General features: G+C 38.2%; 2 protein-coding genes across 2 annotated transcripts; both read left to right on the plus strand.

Annotated features, from left to right (window-relative positions):
* The first annotated feature begins 526 nt into the window (after positions 1–526).
* On the plus strand, positions 527–6,721 carry LOC146332454 (interferon-induced very large GTPase 1-like). The gene has a single exon (XM_084715912.1). The coding sequence runs from the start codon at positions 637–639 to the stop codon at positions 5,125–5,127; it is 4,491 nt and encodes a 1,496-aa protein (XP_084572038.1). The 5' UTR covers positions 527–636; the 3' UTR covers positions 5,128–6,721.
* Positions 6,722–8,232: 1,511 nt separating this feature from the next.
* Positions 8,233–12,413, plus strand: LOC146332455 (uncharacterized). Its single transcript, XM_084724037.1, has 6 exons — positions 8,233–8,354; positions 9,468–9,619; positions 10,705–10,904; positions 11,268–11,344; positions 11,617–11,682; positions 12,229–12,413. The coding sequence occupies exons 3-6, from the start codon at positions 10,831–10,833 to the stop codon at positions 12,411–12,413; spliced, it is 402 nt and encodes a 133-aa protein (XP_084580163.1). The 5' UTR covers positions 8,233–8,354; positions 9,468–9,619; positions 10,705–10,830.
* The last annotated feature ends 4,206 nt before the right edge of the window (positions 12,414–16,619 follow it).

Consider the following 16,619-nt stretch of genomic DNA (forward strand, 5'->3'; position numbering starts at 1 on the left):
ACTGACAGAGGAGCATCACTGGTCCAGTACTGAAAAGACACATGTCACATGTTATTGTGTATTTTTGTTAGTCTTCAATTTCATCTTGCAATATCAATGATCAGACACAGCAAGCAGAAAAAATTTGTCCCCTAATTCTCTAATTCTAAAAGTAACGTGATGAAACCAAAACATCACACTGTATCTACATGTATCACTCCACTTTACAGGCGGTCCAATACCCGCTGCCAATGTTGCAATCCAGACATGGGCTATAAAGAGTCTATTAAAATACTGATTTACAGGAAATAATGCAAGACTTTTTTTTTTAGCCTTGGGGCCTCACTGTACAACAGTGCAACTTTATGACTTTGTTCACTGATTTGGATAATACTGGATCATATTTTATGAAGAAAATATTTTCCGGTTTTCTCAGTGTCCTTCAGCTGTTCAGCATCATCAATCAATTATTTAATTCCATAGCATCTGTCTCTTTTCCTGAACCTTCTTTCTCTTCCTGCATCTCTTTCAGGCCTTTTGAAATTTCTCTCAAACCTTGGACTGAAGAAATTTTATCCAAACAAGCTCACTCTTAGGTCTCTTTTGGAGATCAATAAAGACAACATATCTGATGAAACTGCTCAATCAGTGGAAGAAATGCCACGGTGTTTTCTCAGAAATCTATTTAAAATCAATACAGAATGCAGGAACTTCAAGCGATTATCAAACAATGATGACAAGGAGGAAAACAAGGATCTCTTTGACCGAGACCACGCTCCAGGTGATTCTGTAGATGATAATAAGGTTAACCCCCTCGACCTCATAGTAGCACTCTTCCTCTGTGCTGACAGCTTCTTGCAACAGGAAATGGCCCTCAAGATGTCACTGTGCCAGTTTTCTGTCCCTCTACTGTTGCCCCATGGACATAACAGTCAGTCTACCCTGATGCTGTGGGCTCTGAGAGACATCGTCAAAGAGTGGTGTCCACATGATTTGTCTGAGTCAAGAGGGTTTGTTGAGGGCAGCATTGTCCAAGCAGATACACCTTTCTTTTCCTTTGTGAGGCTCAAAAACTGTAGTTTATCCAAGTCCCAGATTTTGAATCATATTCTCAGCACTGGGCAGCTGAATCATGATATCTTTATACACAGAGAAATGGAAGGAGGAGCACATGAAAAACAAATTGCCAATGGACTAGTAGAGGTTTGCTGGTTCCTTCCTTGTGGCAGAGAAAATCTTGACATATTTCCAGAGCCAGTTGCCTTCGCCAATCTGAGAGGAGACATTTGTGAGTCACTGACACAGTTCACTTTTCTTTATCAAGTGTCAACTGCTATTTTTGTATTCCTGGACAAAGTTGAAGAAAATGAGCACAAGATTCTGACTTCTCTTCAAGATGTGAAATCCAAACTCTTCTTGGTTGTGAATGGCAAGGAGGGGAATATTGCAGACGACATGAAAGAACTGGATTTACCAGCTAGCAGTGTGAAAATCAAGGACAGAAAGGTAAATGTAGCAGAGTTTTCGAGTAAACTTTGTGAAGCCATTGAGAAATCATTAACTGATGTAAAATACAAAATAAGCATTGTAAATATGCTTGATAGAGCTACTGAACTTGGTATGTCTGTGGACGAAAGAAAAACTGACAAAACAAAGAAAGCAGCTGAGGAGATCATGCGAGGCATTGAGGAGCAAAGTATACCAGACTACAAGAAACAACAACTTCCTCTGCAAGGAGATAACTGGAAGAAGTTATCAAAGTTAGAGAGAGAGGAATGTAGAATGAAAGAAGCTGGTGACTCAGGCCTTGAACAATATAAAGCTCAGCTACAGCAAGAAAAACAAAAGATTAGAGAGGAGCAAAGAAAACAAAAACTATCTGAAGGAATGAAGACGTTTCTTGAAACCATATCCACAAGTGACAAGGAGAGAAGAGACTTTTTCATTAATTGGATAAAATTCATGTTGATTACCCATTCTCGGGAAAAACTTACTGTGTTGCCTAACAATTTAAAACATCAGTGCAAGAAGAAAGAGTCAGATCAGGCTTTGCAAGATGACTCTGTAGGAATCAAACATTACATGAGAGAGATGGGACTGATCTATGAGTTTTCCTTGCAGTCACAGAAAACCACTGATAAAATGTCTCATCTCCCTGGTTTGGCTGCTGAAATGCTGTTGGATGGATATCCTTTAGAGCTCTTGGATGGAGATGCTTCCAACATCCCAGAGAGATGGGTGACAGATGTGCTAATGGAGCTTCACAGGAAGGTTGAAGAGAAGAGCAGACTGTTGGTTCTGACTGTGTTGGGTGTTCAAAGTACCGGGAAGTCAACACTCCTCAACACCATGTTTGGTGTGCAGTTTCCTGTCAGCAGTGGAAGATGCACAAGAGGAGCTTTCATGCTCTTCCTCAAAGTTGGAGAAGATTTAAAGAGTGACTTCAATTTTGACTTTATACTTCTCATTGACACAGACGGTCTAAAATCTCCTGTTTTGACAAAACTAGAAGACAGTTATGAGCATGACAACCAGCTGGCAACCTTTGTCATTGGGTTAAGTGACGTCACCATCATCAACATTTTTGGGGAAAACTCAAAAGAAATGAAAGACGTCATGCAAATTGCAGTTCATGCATTCTTGAGGATGAAGGAAATTGGTAAAAAGCCCATTTGTCATTTTGTGCATCAGAATGTTGGTGGAGTCTCAGCTCACGCAAAGACCAAGGCTGAGAGAAAAAGTCTTTTGGACCAACTCAATGAAATGACTCAAATTGCAGCTAAAATGGAAAAGCAGCCCTCTATAAAGGCATTCACAGATGTGCTGGACTATGACATAGAAAAAAACAACTGGAACATCCCAGGACTCTGGCATGGGACTCCACCAATGGCACCAGTGAACACAGGTTACAGTGAAGCTGTAGCAGATTTCAAGAAAAATCTTCTGGAGACACTGAAAACTGACAGAAGTGTTTCACAGATCCCAGAGTTTCTAGAATGGATGAAAAGTATGTGGAAAGCAGTAAAATATGAGAACTTCATCTTCAGTTTCAGAAACACTCTTGTGGCTCATGCCTATGACAACCTTTGTAAAGAGTTCAACCAATGGGAATGGGAGTTCAGAAAAGAGATTCTGACCTGGCAGACAGCAGCAGAGGTGGAAATCCAAAATGCTGGCAGTGAATCTCAGGTGGAAACCTGGGACAGATTGGTTGAATTAAAAAAATCAGATGTGGCCAAGGAAATAGAAGTCCAACAAGCAATAATGAAAGAAAAAGTTCAGGAGTACTACAAAAGGAAAGACAGACGTGTAAATCTGATAGAGAAATACAAAACAGATTTTCTCAACAGTATCAACAGTCTTGCAAACGAAATCAAACATTCTGTGTGGACTACACTGGATTGTCAACTTGAGCTAAGAATAGGTCTTAAAAAGGCTCAAGACATACAGAGGAAATACAGAGACAAGATTGAAGAGCAGGTTATGAAGCTCTTGAGTGACTGCAAAGACTCCATACTCTCAGATGAACAGCTGACACAAGAGTTTGAGAAGATGTGGACTGAAGCCACTGAAAATGTACTTGGACTGAAAGAACGAGATATACCTGCATGCATTCTCAAACAACTGAGAGAAAGTTTTTCAAACCGTAATGTAAATGAGAAATTGCACAACTTTGATGCGCTGAAGGAAATGGGGCAGGGTCAGTTTAAGACCAGAAGTGATCATACAGACTCCTACATGAAGAAGTTTCAACATCTGTGGAGCAGGGGTTTACAGATCTTTGCAGACAGTGTTGTTGACGGTGCCACACAGTTTATGCTTGAGAAAACAAAGACAAATGATGATTACCATGACTCCTTCACAAGGGATCTTCTGGAAAAAGTAGATGAATCCCTAAAACAGAGTTATGAATGCTACAAAACAAATACACAGTTTGAGATTGACCTGAAACTTCACATTTGTGGCATTGCCTCAAGGGAATTCACAAAAATGCACCAGAAATTCATGTCAGACAATGATCCTCGAGATCAACTGGAGAAGTACAAGACTCAGTACTTGTCAGACTTTCTGGATTTATACAAACTGAGACATCACTGCCAACGCAAAGCAACTGATTTTGTCAGATTTTGTATCAAACCTGCTGTTGAAGAGTATATTCAGAGATCTCTGGGAGTAGACATTGTTGATGAATATTGCCATTCAGCAGAGTACAGTTCCTGTTACTTTTTCCAGTACAACATTCAGAAAGAGTTGCTGGAAAAGAACGATTCAGAGAGTTTTGTGAGGTATATTTGCGAGTATGAACTGTACGTTAAAGACTGGATATATCAGGACATCCTGCATAAAATGTCAAGGTACAAGACTGTGTGCAAACTGAAGAGTAAACATCTTCAGGACATACTTAAAAAAATAACAGATGCAACAGAACAAGCTTCAAAAGGAGAAGATGGTGTTCCTCTGCCAGATAACAAGGAAAGCATCACAGAACTCATCAGCAACATGCGCAAATATTTGATCAAAGACATCTCAATTTCAGAGGAGGCTGAAAAAACCACTCTGTTTCAAATCCAAAGCACATTTCATCCATTCATCAACAGCCTCAAGACCTCAATAGAAGATTTAGAAAAACAACTTCATGAGGAATTCTCAAACTCTGAGAACATCACTGAGACTCTGAACAAACTTCCAATCAAACCTCAGGACGAGCTTTTCAAGCGGGTGTTTGGTTGTGGACGACAGTGTCCATTTTGTAAAGTTCCTTGTGAGGCTGGAGGCAAAGAACACAAGAAACATCATGCAACATTTCATCGGCCACAAGGTCTTGGTATGGTTACGGATATAGACACCAATACACTGGCTGAAACACTGTGTACAACAGATGTGCACAGTGAATGTAGGTTCAGAAACACAGACACTGAAGGGCAGTTCCATCCTTACAAGGAGTACACCAAGTACTATCCAGACTGGCTGATTCCTCCTGACCGGACCATAGAGGCATCTGACTACTGGAAGTATGTCCTGGTTCAGTGCAATGACAGATTTGCTCAACAATACGAAGCCAAGCCAGCTGATGTTCCAGACGCCTGGAGGAGAATCACAAAGGAACAAGCACTGAAAGGATTAAAAGATGCTTTCAACATAAAGTGAACAATGTACACTCTTAACAAACATCTTAAAACAAAACACAAAAGTTTTCATATACAAAATCTACACTTTGGAGGAGACCAGAAGGATTTGGAGACTGAACGCATTAGGACATTCAGCAAGGCAATCAGTCAAATTACGGACAGATCAATAATGTTTCAAAATTGATCAACTTTGCTGGTTTATCTTTGCCAAAATAACTTTGGATTATTCTCAAGTGTGAGTCAGTTTTTTAAAAGGTTTAATTGTTTTGTGGTTCAAACTCAAATAAGGACTGAACCAATGATATGACAGTGAAAACTGTGACATGCTTTGGTTTGGTGAACGTGATGAACATGAACATGTGTTCAGCAACATGCTGACAAGTTAGCTGGAAATAATTGTGTTGGACTTTCAAACATTTTCTACACACATCTTTTTAGTATTTTATTTTTTTAAGATTACAAATGCTTAATTTTTTAATTTTCTTAATTCTCTTCTCTTTCTTAATTTTCTGTAGCTCCTCATGCATCATGACTCGTGCGCACAATAATTGATGATGTATGTATGATGAGAAAATTATGATGCACCACAAATAACATGTTCAAAAAAAGAGATCATGCTTTGTTTTACTTTTATTTTTTGTAATGATTTTTTTTCTCTTATCAAGTTCCCACATGTGTAATGACTGATGTGCACAATTATGATGTTGATCATGAAAATGTCAATGATTTACTTCACAAGAAAAACTATTTTTATTCTGTTTTTGTTTTTTGATGATTACAACTCTATATTTGTATTGTTTTTAAATATTGTTTATGGCTAGATGTGTTATAACTGCTGTGCACAATAATGATGATGACAATGATTATGAGGATTTACTACAAAGACCATGTGGGAAAAGGATTATGATTCATTTATTGTTTCAGAGTTGGTGACTTGCAAAACCAGGGTTGACAAAGAAAAGCAAAGGATATGCATTAATGTGTATATGATACCAGTCAGAGAACAAATATTGATACAACACTGACTTCCTTTGTTTTTTTTTTACTTTCTTATATATTTATATATTTTTTTCTTTTTAAATATAAAAGTATAATGATGGCAAGTGTGTACAAAACTGATGATGAAGTTGGTGTATGTCGAACAAAGATCATGTGATGGGATTATGTTTTGTAAAACATCAATATTTACAGTTTTTTACTTTTACTTCTCAGTATTTCTTGCTAAATGTAATATGAAAAAATAACATGTTTGCAGAGTAAATAAATCAACATTAGTAGAAATATATTCATGTTGATGTCAATGACTTTTTGTTTCATACACAAATACTGTGGCATTCGTGTTGTTTTTAATTCTTTTAGACAGATGATGATGATGATGATGATTAACAAAGTAACACAGAAACTGGAATTACCTCGTTATCTCTGACTTTTAATGTTCTTATTGTTTTGTTTTCTTTTATCTGTTTTGTTTTTTTTGACAATTAATCAGCTCTGTCCACAATGACTAGTGTTAAACATGATGATGATGATGATGATGATGAAGTACAAAGGCCATGTGAAATAGATTTTTCTAACAAGTCATCAATATTCTTTAATATTTTTACAGTTTTATGTCAAACATGTTTATCTTTTCATGTGTATCAGATAAAAGTCAGTGAAGCAGCAGAGTGACATCCTTTCATCTGTTGATCATGTTGAATCTCTGAGTGAGTTTTTCAGACAGATGATGGATATGACTTCATTAGATGATGTGTGCAGGCTGTGTAATTACAAATCTATGTTCATATTATAGAAAAGAGATATGGGAATTCTAAACAGAGCTGATTATCATGAACAAACCAGACGGTATCCAGATGTTGTTTCAAATTACAGTGAGTCAGTGTGAGCTATGAATTTCCATGTTTCTAAAAAACAAAGATTAGAACATTTGCAAAACAAAGATGTGTAACACTTCAGGTCCAGGCAGCAGGAGTCCGGAGCCACGTCACCTCACCAGTCTCTGCTTTGCACCTCATCACCAGTGTCTGGACCCTGGGGGGTTCACTTCACTACAGATTCATCACCCCCATTTATATATGTGCTTATTGTTTCACCTCAATGGGGTCAAACTGCCAAAGATTTTTCAGGTTTCATATCTCATGCACGTGTCAATTATACTCTTAGTCTCTCTGGATTAAAAAGATATTTCTAAATAATATTATTAATACATACATAAACATATGTATGAACAGTCTGTATATGAATTGTGACTAGCATATGTATAATATATATAAATATATATATATATATATATATATATATATATATATATATATATATATATATATATATATATATATATGTATATACATGCATTCTCATTTAAAACTAAACTGATCTCTTCTTTTTAGTCAGTATAACTAGCTTTCATTTTTGGGATATATAGGGTCATATTTGGGTTTTAAGTTGAAAAAAAACTGAAATACATTACAATTTCAAAGAAAAAGGAAACATACTGTATGGAACTTGAAATCTGCACTAACACAAACACACCACTTGCTTGTCACTTGAGAAAACAGCCACAGGAGGGCGCTCAAAACACAAGTTTCACAATGACTAAAGGCCACAAAGTTAGTGAAACCTGACACTCAAGGAGCAAAACCTCAGCCCAGATCTACATGACTGTAAACACATTAGCAGCCTCACACTTTTTTTTTTGCAAAATACTGCAGCTAGTGTTTTGTAACTGACTAAACACACTTCTCTACATTAGACACGCAAATCTAACATGTGACTATTGTTGCCCTTTCAAAGTACTGTCTTTCAAAATACCACACTTATCAGCTAATCAGACAGTCAGGTGCTTAATTATAAAGTCAGTGATCAGGTGTTAAGCCTGAGAAAAAGTTTGAACATTTCTCTAAAATATGTAAACTGTAGGGACTGTATGTGCTATACTGCTATGTTTGGTTGTCAAGTCAAACCATAAGCAACATCAATTAAACAACTGAGCTGTCAAACAATGGAGGAAAATAAACAGCAAGAGTCCATCTCCAAATGCACGGCAAGTAAATATCCGAGGAGGAACATCTGGACGGTCCCCCCGTGCGCGGCCGGACCGATAGAAGCGGCGCACAGCTACGTGGCGGAAAGGAAAAGGTACAGTGGCGGTGAAGGCGCCACTTGAACGAGGAAGTGGTGCGGCTTGTTGAAACTTACACTGGTCCTGTGCAACTGAAGACGGCAACAACAACAGAGAGGCAGCCGGTAAGACGGCGGGGCTAGAAGCCCAGACTGTGCCAGACTTTATCAGAGCCACTGTTGTTTGCTACCGCTAGCTTAGCCACGGGGTCGGTCGCTCGGCGACATGTGGCTAGTGTGTTAACATCTGGAGAGCGTGTGGCTAGTGTGTTAACATCTGGAGAGCGTGTGGCTAGTGTGTGAACATCTGGAGGGCATGTGGCTAGTGTGTTAACATCTGGAGGGCATGTGGCTAGTGTGTTAACATCTGGAGAGCGTGTGGCTAGTGTGTTAACATCTGGAGAGCGTGTGGCTAGTGTGTGAACATCTGGAGGGCATGTGGCTAGTGTGTTAACATCTGGAGGGCATGTGGCTAGTGTGTTAACATCTGGAGAGCGTGTGGCTAGTTTAGTCGTTTTTCTTTTTCTCTGAAGTCATTTTCATATGGAGTCATTCGGTGTCAGTGACCCTCCAGTGACACGACATTACAGCATTAACTTCCTGTTTCTTTGCTTTCTTTTGCTTTTGCTTTTTAAGTTGTTGTTAAAATGACAGATTGTCCTTTATGGATCTTAGAAAGCAGGATGTCAAACTCCAAACTCAAAAAGTACTTCTTTTTTCTCTTTGATACTATTTTCATGAGTGAACACTTCCTGACATATGAGGCAGGAAGTGCAGCCATGTGTTGTTATTGGGGTGTTAATTATACTAATTTATTCTTATGCACGTGCATTAAAATAGGCACAGGTGGATAATTTACACATTTTTCTGAAGTTACAAGCATTTGTTGAATCTGATGTGGCGTGTTCATACGAGGCCTTCGTAAGAAAAAAGTAAGAGAAATTTAAGATAAGTAGACGAAAATGTTCTTGCATGTGGCCCATTGTTTTGTGACATCATATTTAGTCATAGTCTTTCAAACAGCTTCATAAAAATGGGACAGTGTTTTTTCCTGATAGTTAGACATAATGTTGGGTTTACAATTCATTATGACAGCAGTAGATGGAGGTGAGGATAAAACTGTGACTGAATCCGTATGCATTTATAGTGGATAGCAATTTGTAAGAACTACATAAAGAAGCCAATTTGAGGTAATTACAACATGTCATGCCACATCTCTACCCTGGTATTTCCCTACAGGTAAAGTCCTGGAATCAGTGGGGAATTACGTCGAGGAAGTACTGCAAGTTGTAAACATGTTTTATGAGTTCATGCTTGCAAGGATATCACCTGTCACCAGATCTAAAGAGGCAATTCAGGTGATGCTTTAGCCGCCTGTAGCATGTTGTCAGGTAAGTCAAATCTTCATATGTTTACATCACTTTGCTCTAAAATGTGTTGTTGTGAAGCTTTCATAGGAATCACGTTACGGTTAGTTATCTTTATATCAACTTTATGTAAGACTAATGAAGTATGCAGTTTTAAGAATCGTTGTTCTGCTAACTGAGATCTAAATCCAGAGGATATATTGCGATAATGTACTGCATATTTATTATGACGGTTCAATGTGGTTTGTATATGGAATTTATCACTTGAATGGAGCTGCCCAAGACTGCAAAATATCTTTCAGTGTATACTGACAAAAAGTTCTATCATTTGGTTAATTTAAAAAAAAAAAAGCATATGAACGCACATCATAAAGGTGAAAATGCTGAAAGCTGCTGAAGCACTTTCTCAACTATTCCATATACTTATAGAAATGTTTTGATTGTACTTCCACCTCTGGTAACAACTGTCTGGAGATCCATGTCCAACATTTTAAAACCACACCAGGTCCAATCTACAGATAAAGCACCATTCTTCAGTGTGCGTCCTCCTCTTAACCTGCATATTACTCTATTACTCCATCCATATGGTACCATTCAGATAAGACGCCAAATTTAGGGTGGTTACATCATACGTATACTGTATTACCAAGCACAAAATTCAATGAGATGGTAGTATTTCTTTAAAGTACAAGCTAAAATACTGGGCTCAATAAGCCACTGTCCAGTTAGAAACCTTTGTAAAGTTCTAGCTGTACCACCATACTGTGCAGTTCTACTGTGTACCTTCTCTCACAGGGCCGACTGAAGGCATAGGCCACATAGGCGATCACCTGCAACCCTGTGGAGGGCGCTGGTCACCCTTAAAAAAAACATTCAAAAATAAAAATTGGTGCCCCATGTACTGAGGCTATCAGTCCTTTGCAGCTTCCGCCGGTCCAACTCCCATCTGCGGGCCATTTGCTGCATGTTATCCCTTTGCTCTCTGCCTGCTTTCCTGTCATGCTTTCAGCTGTCCCTATCAAATGAAAGCAAAAAAAAAAAATCCTTGAGGAAACAAATGAACAAACAAATAAATACATAAATATACTTTGCATCCCTATTCCTCACAGTTTTTCATCTGCCCTGACATGTGCACACTGAGGAATGATGCATAAAGACGCATCACAAACAACCAGACTGACTGACTGATGGACACAAGACAAGAGTGAGAGAACTATTTTTACATTTAGTTCATAATGAAACGATCCAGGCGTCCAGTGCGAGAGAAAGAAACCCGAGAAAAGAGGAGGAAGACAAGCACACAACAGAGGTAAACTGTCCAATGTAAACATTAAAATGCTGTTTTGTGTGTAAATGTTTCATTTGTAGTTGTATGTTAGCAGCACTTAAGCTAGATAATGAGGCTACGATAGCTGCTTTCACTGACCAGTATCAGTACATTTTATGATTTACACCTGTCCTGGCGTCACATGTAGGCTGATTATTTATCTGATACTAACAGTTATGTTGTTCTGTCTGTGCTTCACTGCTTTTATTTTATAAAAAAATATGTATTTGTAAGTTTGAACTTCCACACAGCTGGTGCAACAGGTTGCAGCAGTTGTTTGTCCTACTCTGTAGCTACATGTTCTTACTTGTAATGTGGACTGATATGTACTCTGTGACTGTCCAGGACTCAGGCTCTGCAGGAGCCAGAAACTGCTGGAGGAGAGACATCTGATCTTCCATCTACATCACTCTGTGAAGCAGGTGAAGCAGCTAAGTTTAGCCAATTATCTGTGATCTCTGTGTAACTCATGACACACTGCTATATCATTATTATTATTATTATTACGTTGTTATTATTGTTTTGTTGTACTTGTTGTTATGAAATGTTACAGAAAGACATTTTTACTAATTACATGTAGATATCAAATTAAATAAAGTTTATTAGTACAGTGCTACTTCACATGCAGTAGAATGACATAAAGCACTTAATGCATTGATGTAACAGTGTGGATGTTGTGTATGTTTGAATACAGCTGCAGGTCAAACATCCAGCAACATATCAAGCACTCCAGCTGCTTCCAGTGAGACACAGCCTGCAGGTAAAGTAACATCACACACCAACACACCCACATGACTAACAAAGATAAAAAATAAATAAATAAATGAAATTTAGTCATGTATTCATTCTTTGATATATGATTGCACCAAAACCTGATCACACCAAGGACACCAAAATGGCTCGAGCTGACCCTGTTCTCATGTTTATCCCCAACCTCAAAGCCAAATCATGATACAATGGTTTTCCATGTTTCTACACATAATGTGATAATGGTGATACAGTATCACTGAAACACTGGCCCATCTCTCAGAAAATGGAACTGAAGTAAGAGAAACTAAGAGAGGAAAGATATTTTTAATTTTGCAATTCAAGGTAAATTCTAACTCAATAAAATAAATCAGGTTTAAGTTTGTGCATTTCATTTGGGTTTAACTGGGGACACGATTACAACTTGTGTCAGCTTATCAGGATTCCATTATGTGATGGAATACACTACACAAGTCATACTTTAAAAATAAATGATTTCTTAATACTGTCTTAACATTTTATATTTTATGTTTAATTATATTTGTCCTTGATGGTTTAGGATTGAGCTCTGATGAGAAGGAGGGACCTCAATCAACCCCGAATCTGCGGGATGAAGATGATACAGACTCAATGAAAGGTTTCAACACAAACTTTTTTCTTTTTGTTAAAAACTCTGCTCCTGCTCTGCCTGTCAGTCTCACTCCTACAGTGTCCATACAGATATATATCATAAACCATATTTAAAAAAAAAAACATAAAAGAAAATGTAAAAAAAATGAATAAAATAAAATCATGGAGGCAGGGTTTTCTCTGGATTTTTCACTTCTCTGCTGAGCAACTTGAGAGCAGACTAAGAAACTAAGAAAAAGACAAAAAGACACTCAGTCTGTTACTGAAATAAAATCCTAAATTTTCAATAAATATATAAAAAATAAGTACTAAAATCCAGTTTAAAAAAAGCTTTGTCTCATTTGTCCAATGTAGTAATACAATTCCATATTGATTTGGAGTCACTGGGTCACATGACATGGAAGCTATTAAAAAAAATACGATTATTTTCAATTCAGATATTTGTGTTAAAAAGTTAAAGGTTAAGATGAGGAATCGAAACAGGTGTGCTACATGAGACATTTTGTTTAATTTTTAATCATAATTTTCACTAAAATGGGCAAGTCAGGACAAAGGTTTTGCAAATAACATTAATTTTGTGTCATTCAAATGGTAATTTATTGACGATCCCCAAGTAAACCAACAGAAGTTTATGCAGCACTTGTTGGAGACGGTTTCATCCCGTATCTACCAGCAGACATGTTTTCTAAACGGTCTGTCCAGTACCAGTGCTCAAACAGTGGCTGCTGAGGTTTCATATCCAGTCCTATTTACTTCTGTAACTGAAGCTAAATTAGCTTTCATTTCAAACATACATTACTTTGCTTGAACTTGATCTTGGAGAATTTATGAATGTTGCCTCACACTTTATTGCCAAAGTAGAACACAGCTGTATTTGATATAAGTGCACCAAAGCAGCTGATGATAAAATGCACAATAGATTTGATATATAAAAAGCCTTTAATCATCCACTATTAATCAGGATATTATTTTTTATTTTTATCTGTCAATTAACTGCAGTGTTTTTTACATTGTCATCATACTGTCTGAACAATGTATTGTTGTCTTTGGCCATTGGCTTCAGACCAGAAATGTGCCTAACCATTTACTACTTCTGCATTTTCTCACCGGTGCTGGGTGAGAAAATGACAACTGCATCAGTCAGAAAGTACCAATGACCACTGCACTATGGGGCAGAAAATACAGACCATTGTGACATATCTCACTGTGGAGAGTTTTCACTGCAATGACATTTGTTGGAGAGAAATTTAAGAAAGACAGACACTCGTCTGCAGCTTTCAGGAGCTTTTTTACAGACTTCACAATCACAGGTTCACAATACAACAAGCTCGAATTCTACTTTGTCTTCAGAGATTTTTATATCTCACTGAGTGGCCAAAACATGTCCAAACTGGGCAACAACCAAACCGTATGTGCGTGTGTGAGTGTTTCTAAAGGACATCCTAGTATTGAGATACATCCTGTCCCACACTTTCCTAAAATTAGGGGCTTCCTTATTCTGTTCCTGTTTCCATATTTCCCCCCCTGTTGAGGGTGATGTCCTCAAAACGTGTGACCCTACTGCTGTTACTAGTAATGGAATAATCAATAAAAAACAATGAATATGTGTACCTACTGAAAATAATGAACACATGTACATATATTACTATTGTACACATATGTATAAGTGAATACCAACATACTACTCAAAGTTCAGTAGTCAGTGGTCAGTAAATAGCAGACAGTAACTAGTGGACAGTGGACTCACAGCTCACAACATATGAGTGAAAAACCTGCTCAGCTGCCATTATCATTTAACAGGAAAACTCTCCTATGGACCCCTCCCACTAGCAACCATCATCCATTTCTCACATGGAGACATGCAGGGAACTCAGTCCACTGATCAACAAGCAAGTTATCACCTCAAAATACATGATCACATTTGGTGACTACCCTAACAATCTGACATAAGATATGCTATGGAGTATGATGTTACTAACACTGGATTGATATGTAGTGTGAAAATACTGTATGCATGTAACCATAAACTCTAACAGTGATCTATACTGGAGTGTACTAATGATACTCATGTAATGGTCTGGTGTGAAATATCCTATTGTAGTAGAAACTCCTCCTCTTCCACGCTTCGCATCGGCACCGAGTCCACTGGTCATGCTTCGATTTCATAGGTCCCTTAGCAGTTCAAACCAGCTTCCATAAAAGTTCAAAGAATTCTCCTGGGGAGCCACAGTTAAGTGGTCATATCCAACTGTACCTCTGCCTCTTGGATGAAGCAAGTCGCCATTTGTTGTGGTGACATCATATTTACAATCTGAGCCATTTGCAGTCCTGATGTCACAATTATCTGCTTGTTCACCATCCTCAGGAACTGCCTCCTCAGTATGGGTACGCTGCAACATGTCAACAAAAAAATCACAAAAAGAACGATACATGCACTGATCCCTACTTTTACTAACAAGGATCTCCATTTTCCCAGAATCTGGTCTAGTCAATCCCATGACATGCTGTTTTCCCCAGCATTCTCCCTGAGCTCCCGCCCCATTTTCTGAAGTTTAGTCATAGTTACTGAGAATAAAAATAGTGTGATAGTCTTCTCTCTCTACGTTTGTTAGCATGCATCTTACTGAAAAGGCAGATGTATGAGAGAGCCCAACAGACAATGCTGGCACAGCACTTACATGAACATGGACTGGACTGTGTGTGGTTGCCTCATACTCATTTGATTCATGGGCTGCTGTTCCTTCACCAGCTCGACATCTGCTCTCTGAGGTTTCCGGGTCCTCACCATCGGCATCAGTCCCAGTCTCTCCTGTCCCCAGGTGCCTGGCAAAATCCACACCAGAATGTTTTTTACTGTCAGTAACCTCATAGTTTATGTACTTCCATGTGAAATTTTTTAGTATTTTGATTCTATTTTTTTAAATGAATCATTCATTAATGTATTTAATTTTTAAATTTTAGGAGATTCCACAGTGGACCACTAGAGGGGGGAAGAAGACCACCAGTGGTACTAATACCATAGTTTGAGAATCTAGCTGTGTGTTCCAAGAACCATCCAATACCAAGATATAGTATCTTCCAAAACAGGGTGTCAAATGCAGTACTCCAAAAATAATTTGATGTCATACTGCATATGGACGGATTTTGCAGTATTCAAGCCTGCTTTTCAGGCGATGATCACCCACAATCCTATGTGTAGCAGAAAATTAGTTCCTACGACAGAGCCACCGAGGAAGCACAGACAGATGAGTGCACATTCGTTCCAAATCACATGTTTTGAGAACAGGGGGGATATGTTGTAGTAGAAACAGGAGTAAAACAAGCAAACTCTCAATTTTAGGAAAGTGCAGGACAGGATGTATCAAAGTATTAAAATGATATTGTCATTGCATGATTGTTACACACACATATACATATTAAGACAGGTCCGGGCGCCAAGTTTCTGAACCTTGGTCTGAATACTAGGATGTCCTTTCGAAACACACACACACGCACATACGGTTCGGTTTTTGAGCTTGTTGTATTGTGAACCTGTGATTGTGATTGTGGGGGAAATATTAAATCCTTAGATGCATCGCACTGCAGATGTGGAAGATTCTGAATTGATTCATAAAAGTCAAAAAAATCGATTTTCTAAATGTCAATTAAAATGTTGTTTATGGAGCAAAAAGGCGGAACTCAGCTGTGAGGGCAGCACAGCACACGGACAGTTTACAGCGCACACATGCCAGAGTTATCAGCAGGTAACGGAGAGATGTGTTTATCTTCTCTAAAGGCAGCCGTTGCAATCATGTTTTAATTTACTGTCTAAATAATTGTGTTTGCAAGGCGAAGGTATATTGAGAAAACTGTTTACCATCACCCAGAGACATAATGTCGTTCACGGAGCAGAGCAGCGATCAGCTGTAACAAACCAGAGCAGCTTCGCCAACTCTGTGGTGAAGAACATAACTCTCTACTCAATTTATTTCACTGTGAAAACTCTGCATGTTGGACAGCGAGGTTTTTCCTCAGAGCTCATAGTGCAGCAGAGAGGCTGCTCTCCACTGCTGGAGACATAATGTGAATAACAGCACACAGTGAAACACTCTGCCTCCCCCTCATTTTGTTACTGTCATACAGACAGGAGACTGTAGGATTCTTTCAGACTGATTAATTCATTAATTAATGCAGTTAACTGTTTTCCGAATAAAAAAGGCTGCAGACCATTTAATTGCCAGTTATTTCTCATATTGTATTTCAGGGAAACTGGAGCAAGAGACTGAAAGCTGTGCCCCCCTTTCTATATTAATATATGAATCAGTCCCCCCTAAATATAAC

Source organism: Lutjanus erythropterus, chromosome 1 (assembly GCF_056507025.1).
Source record: "Lutjanus erythropterus isolate fLutEry1 chromosome 1, fLutEry1.hap2, whole genome shotgun sequence".
NCBI classification, from domain to species: Eukaryota; Metazoa; Chordata; class Actinopteri; order Lutjaniformes; family Lutjanidae; genus Lutjanus; species Lutjanus erythropterus.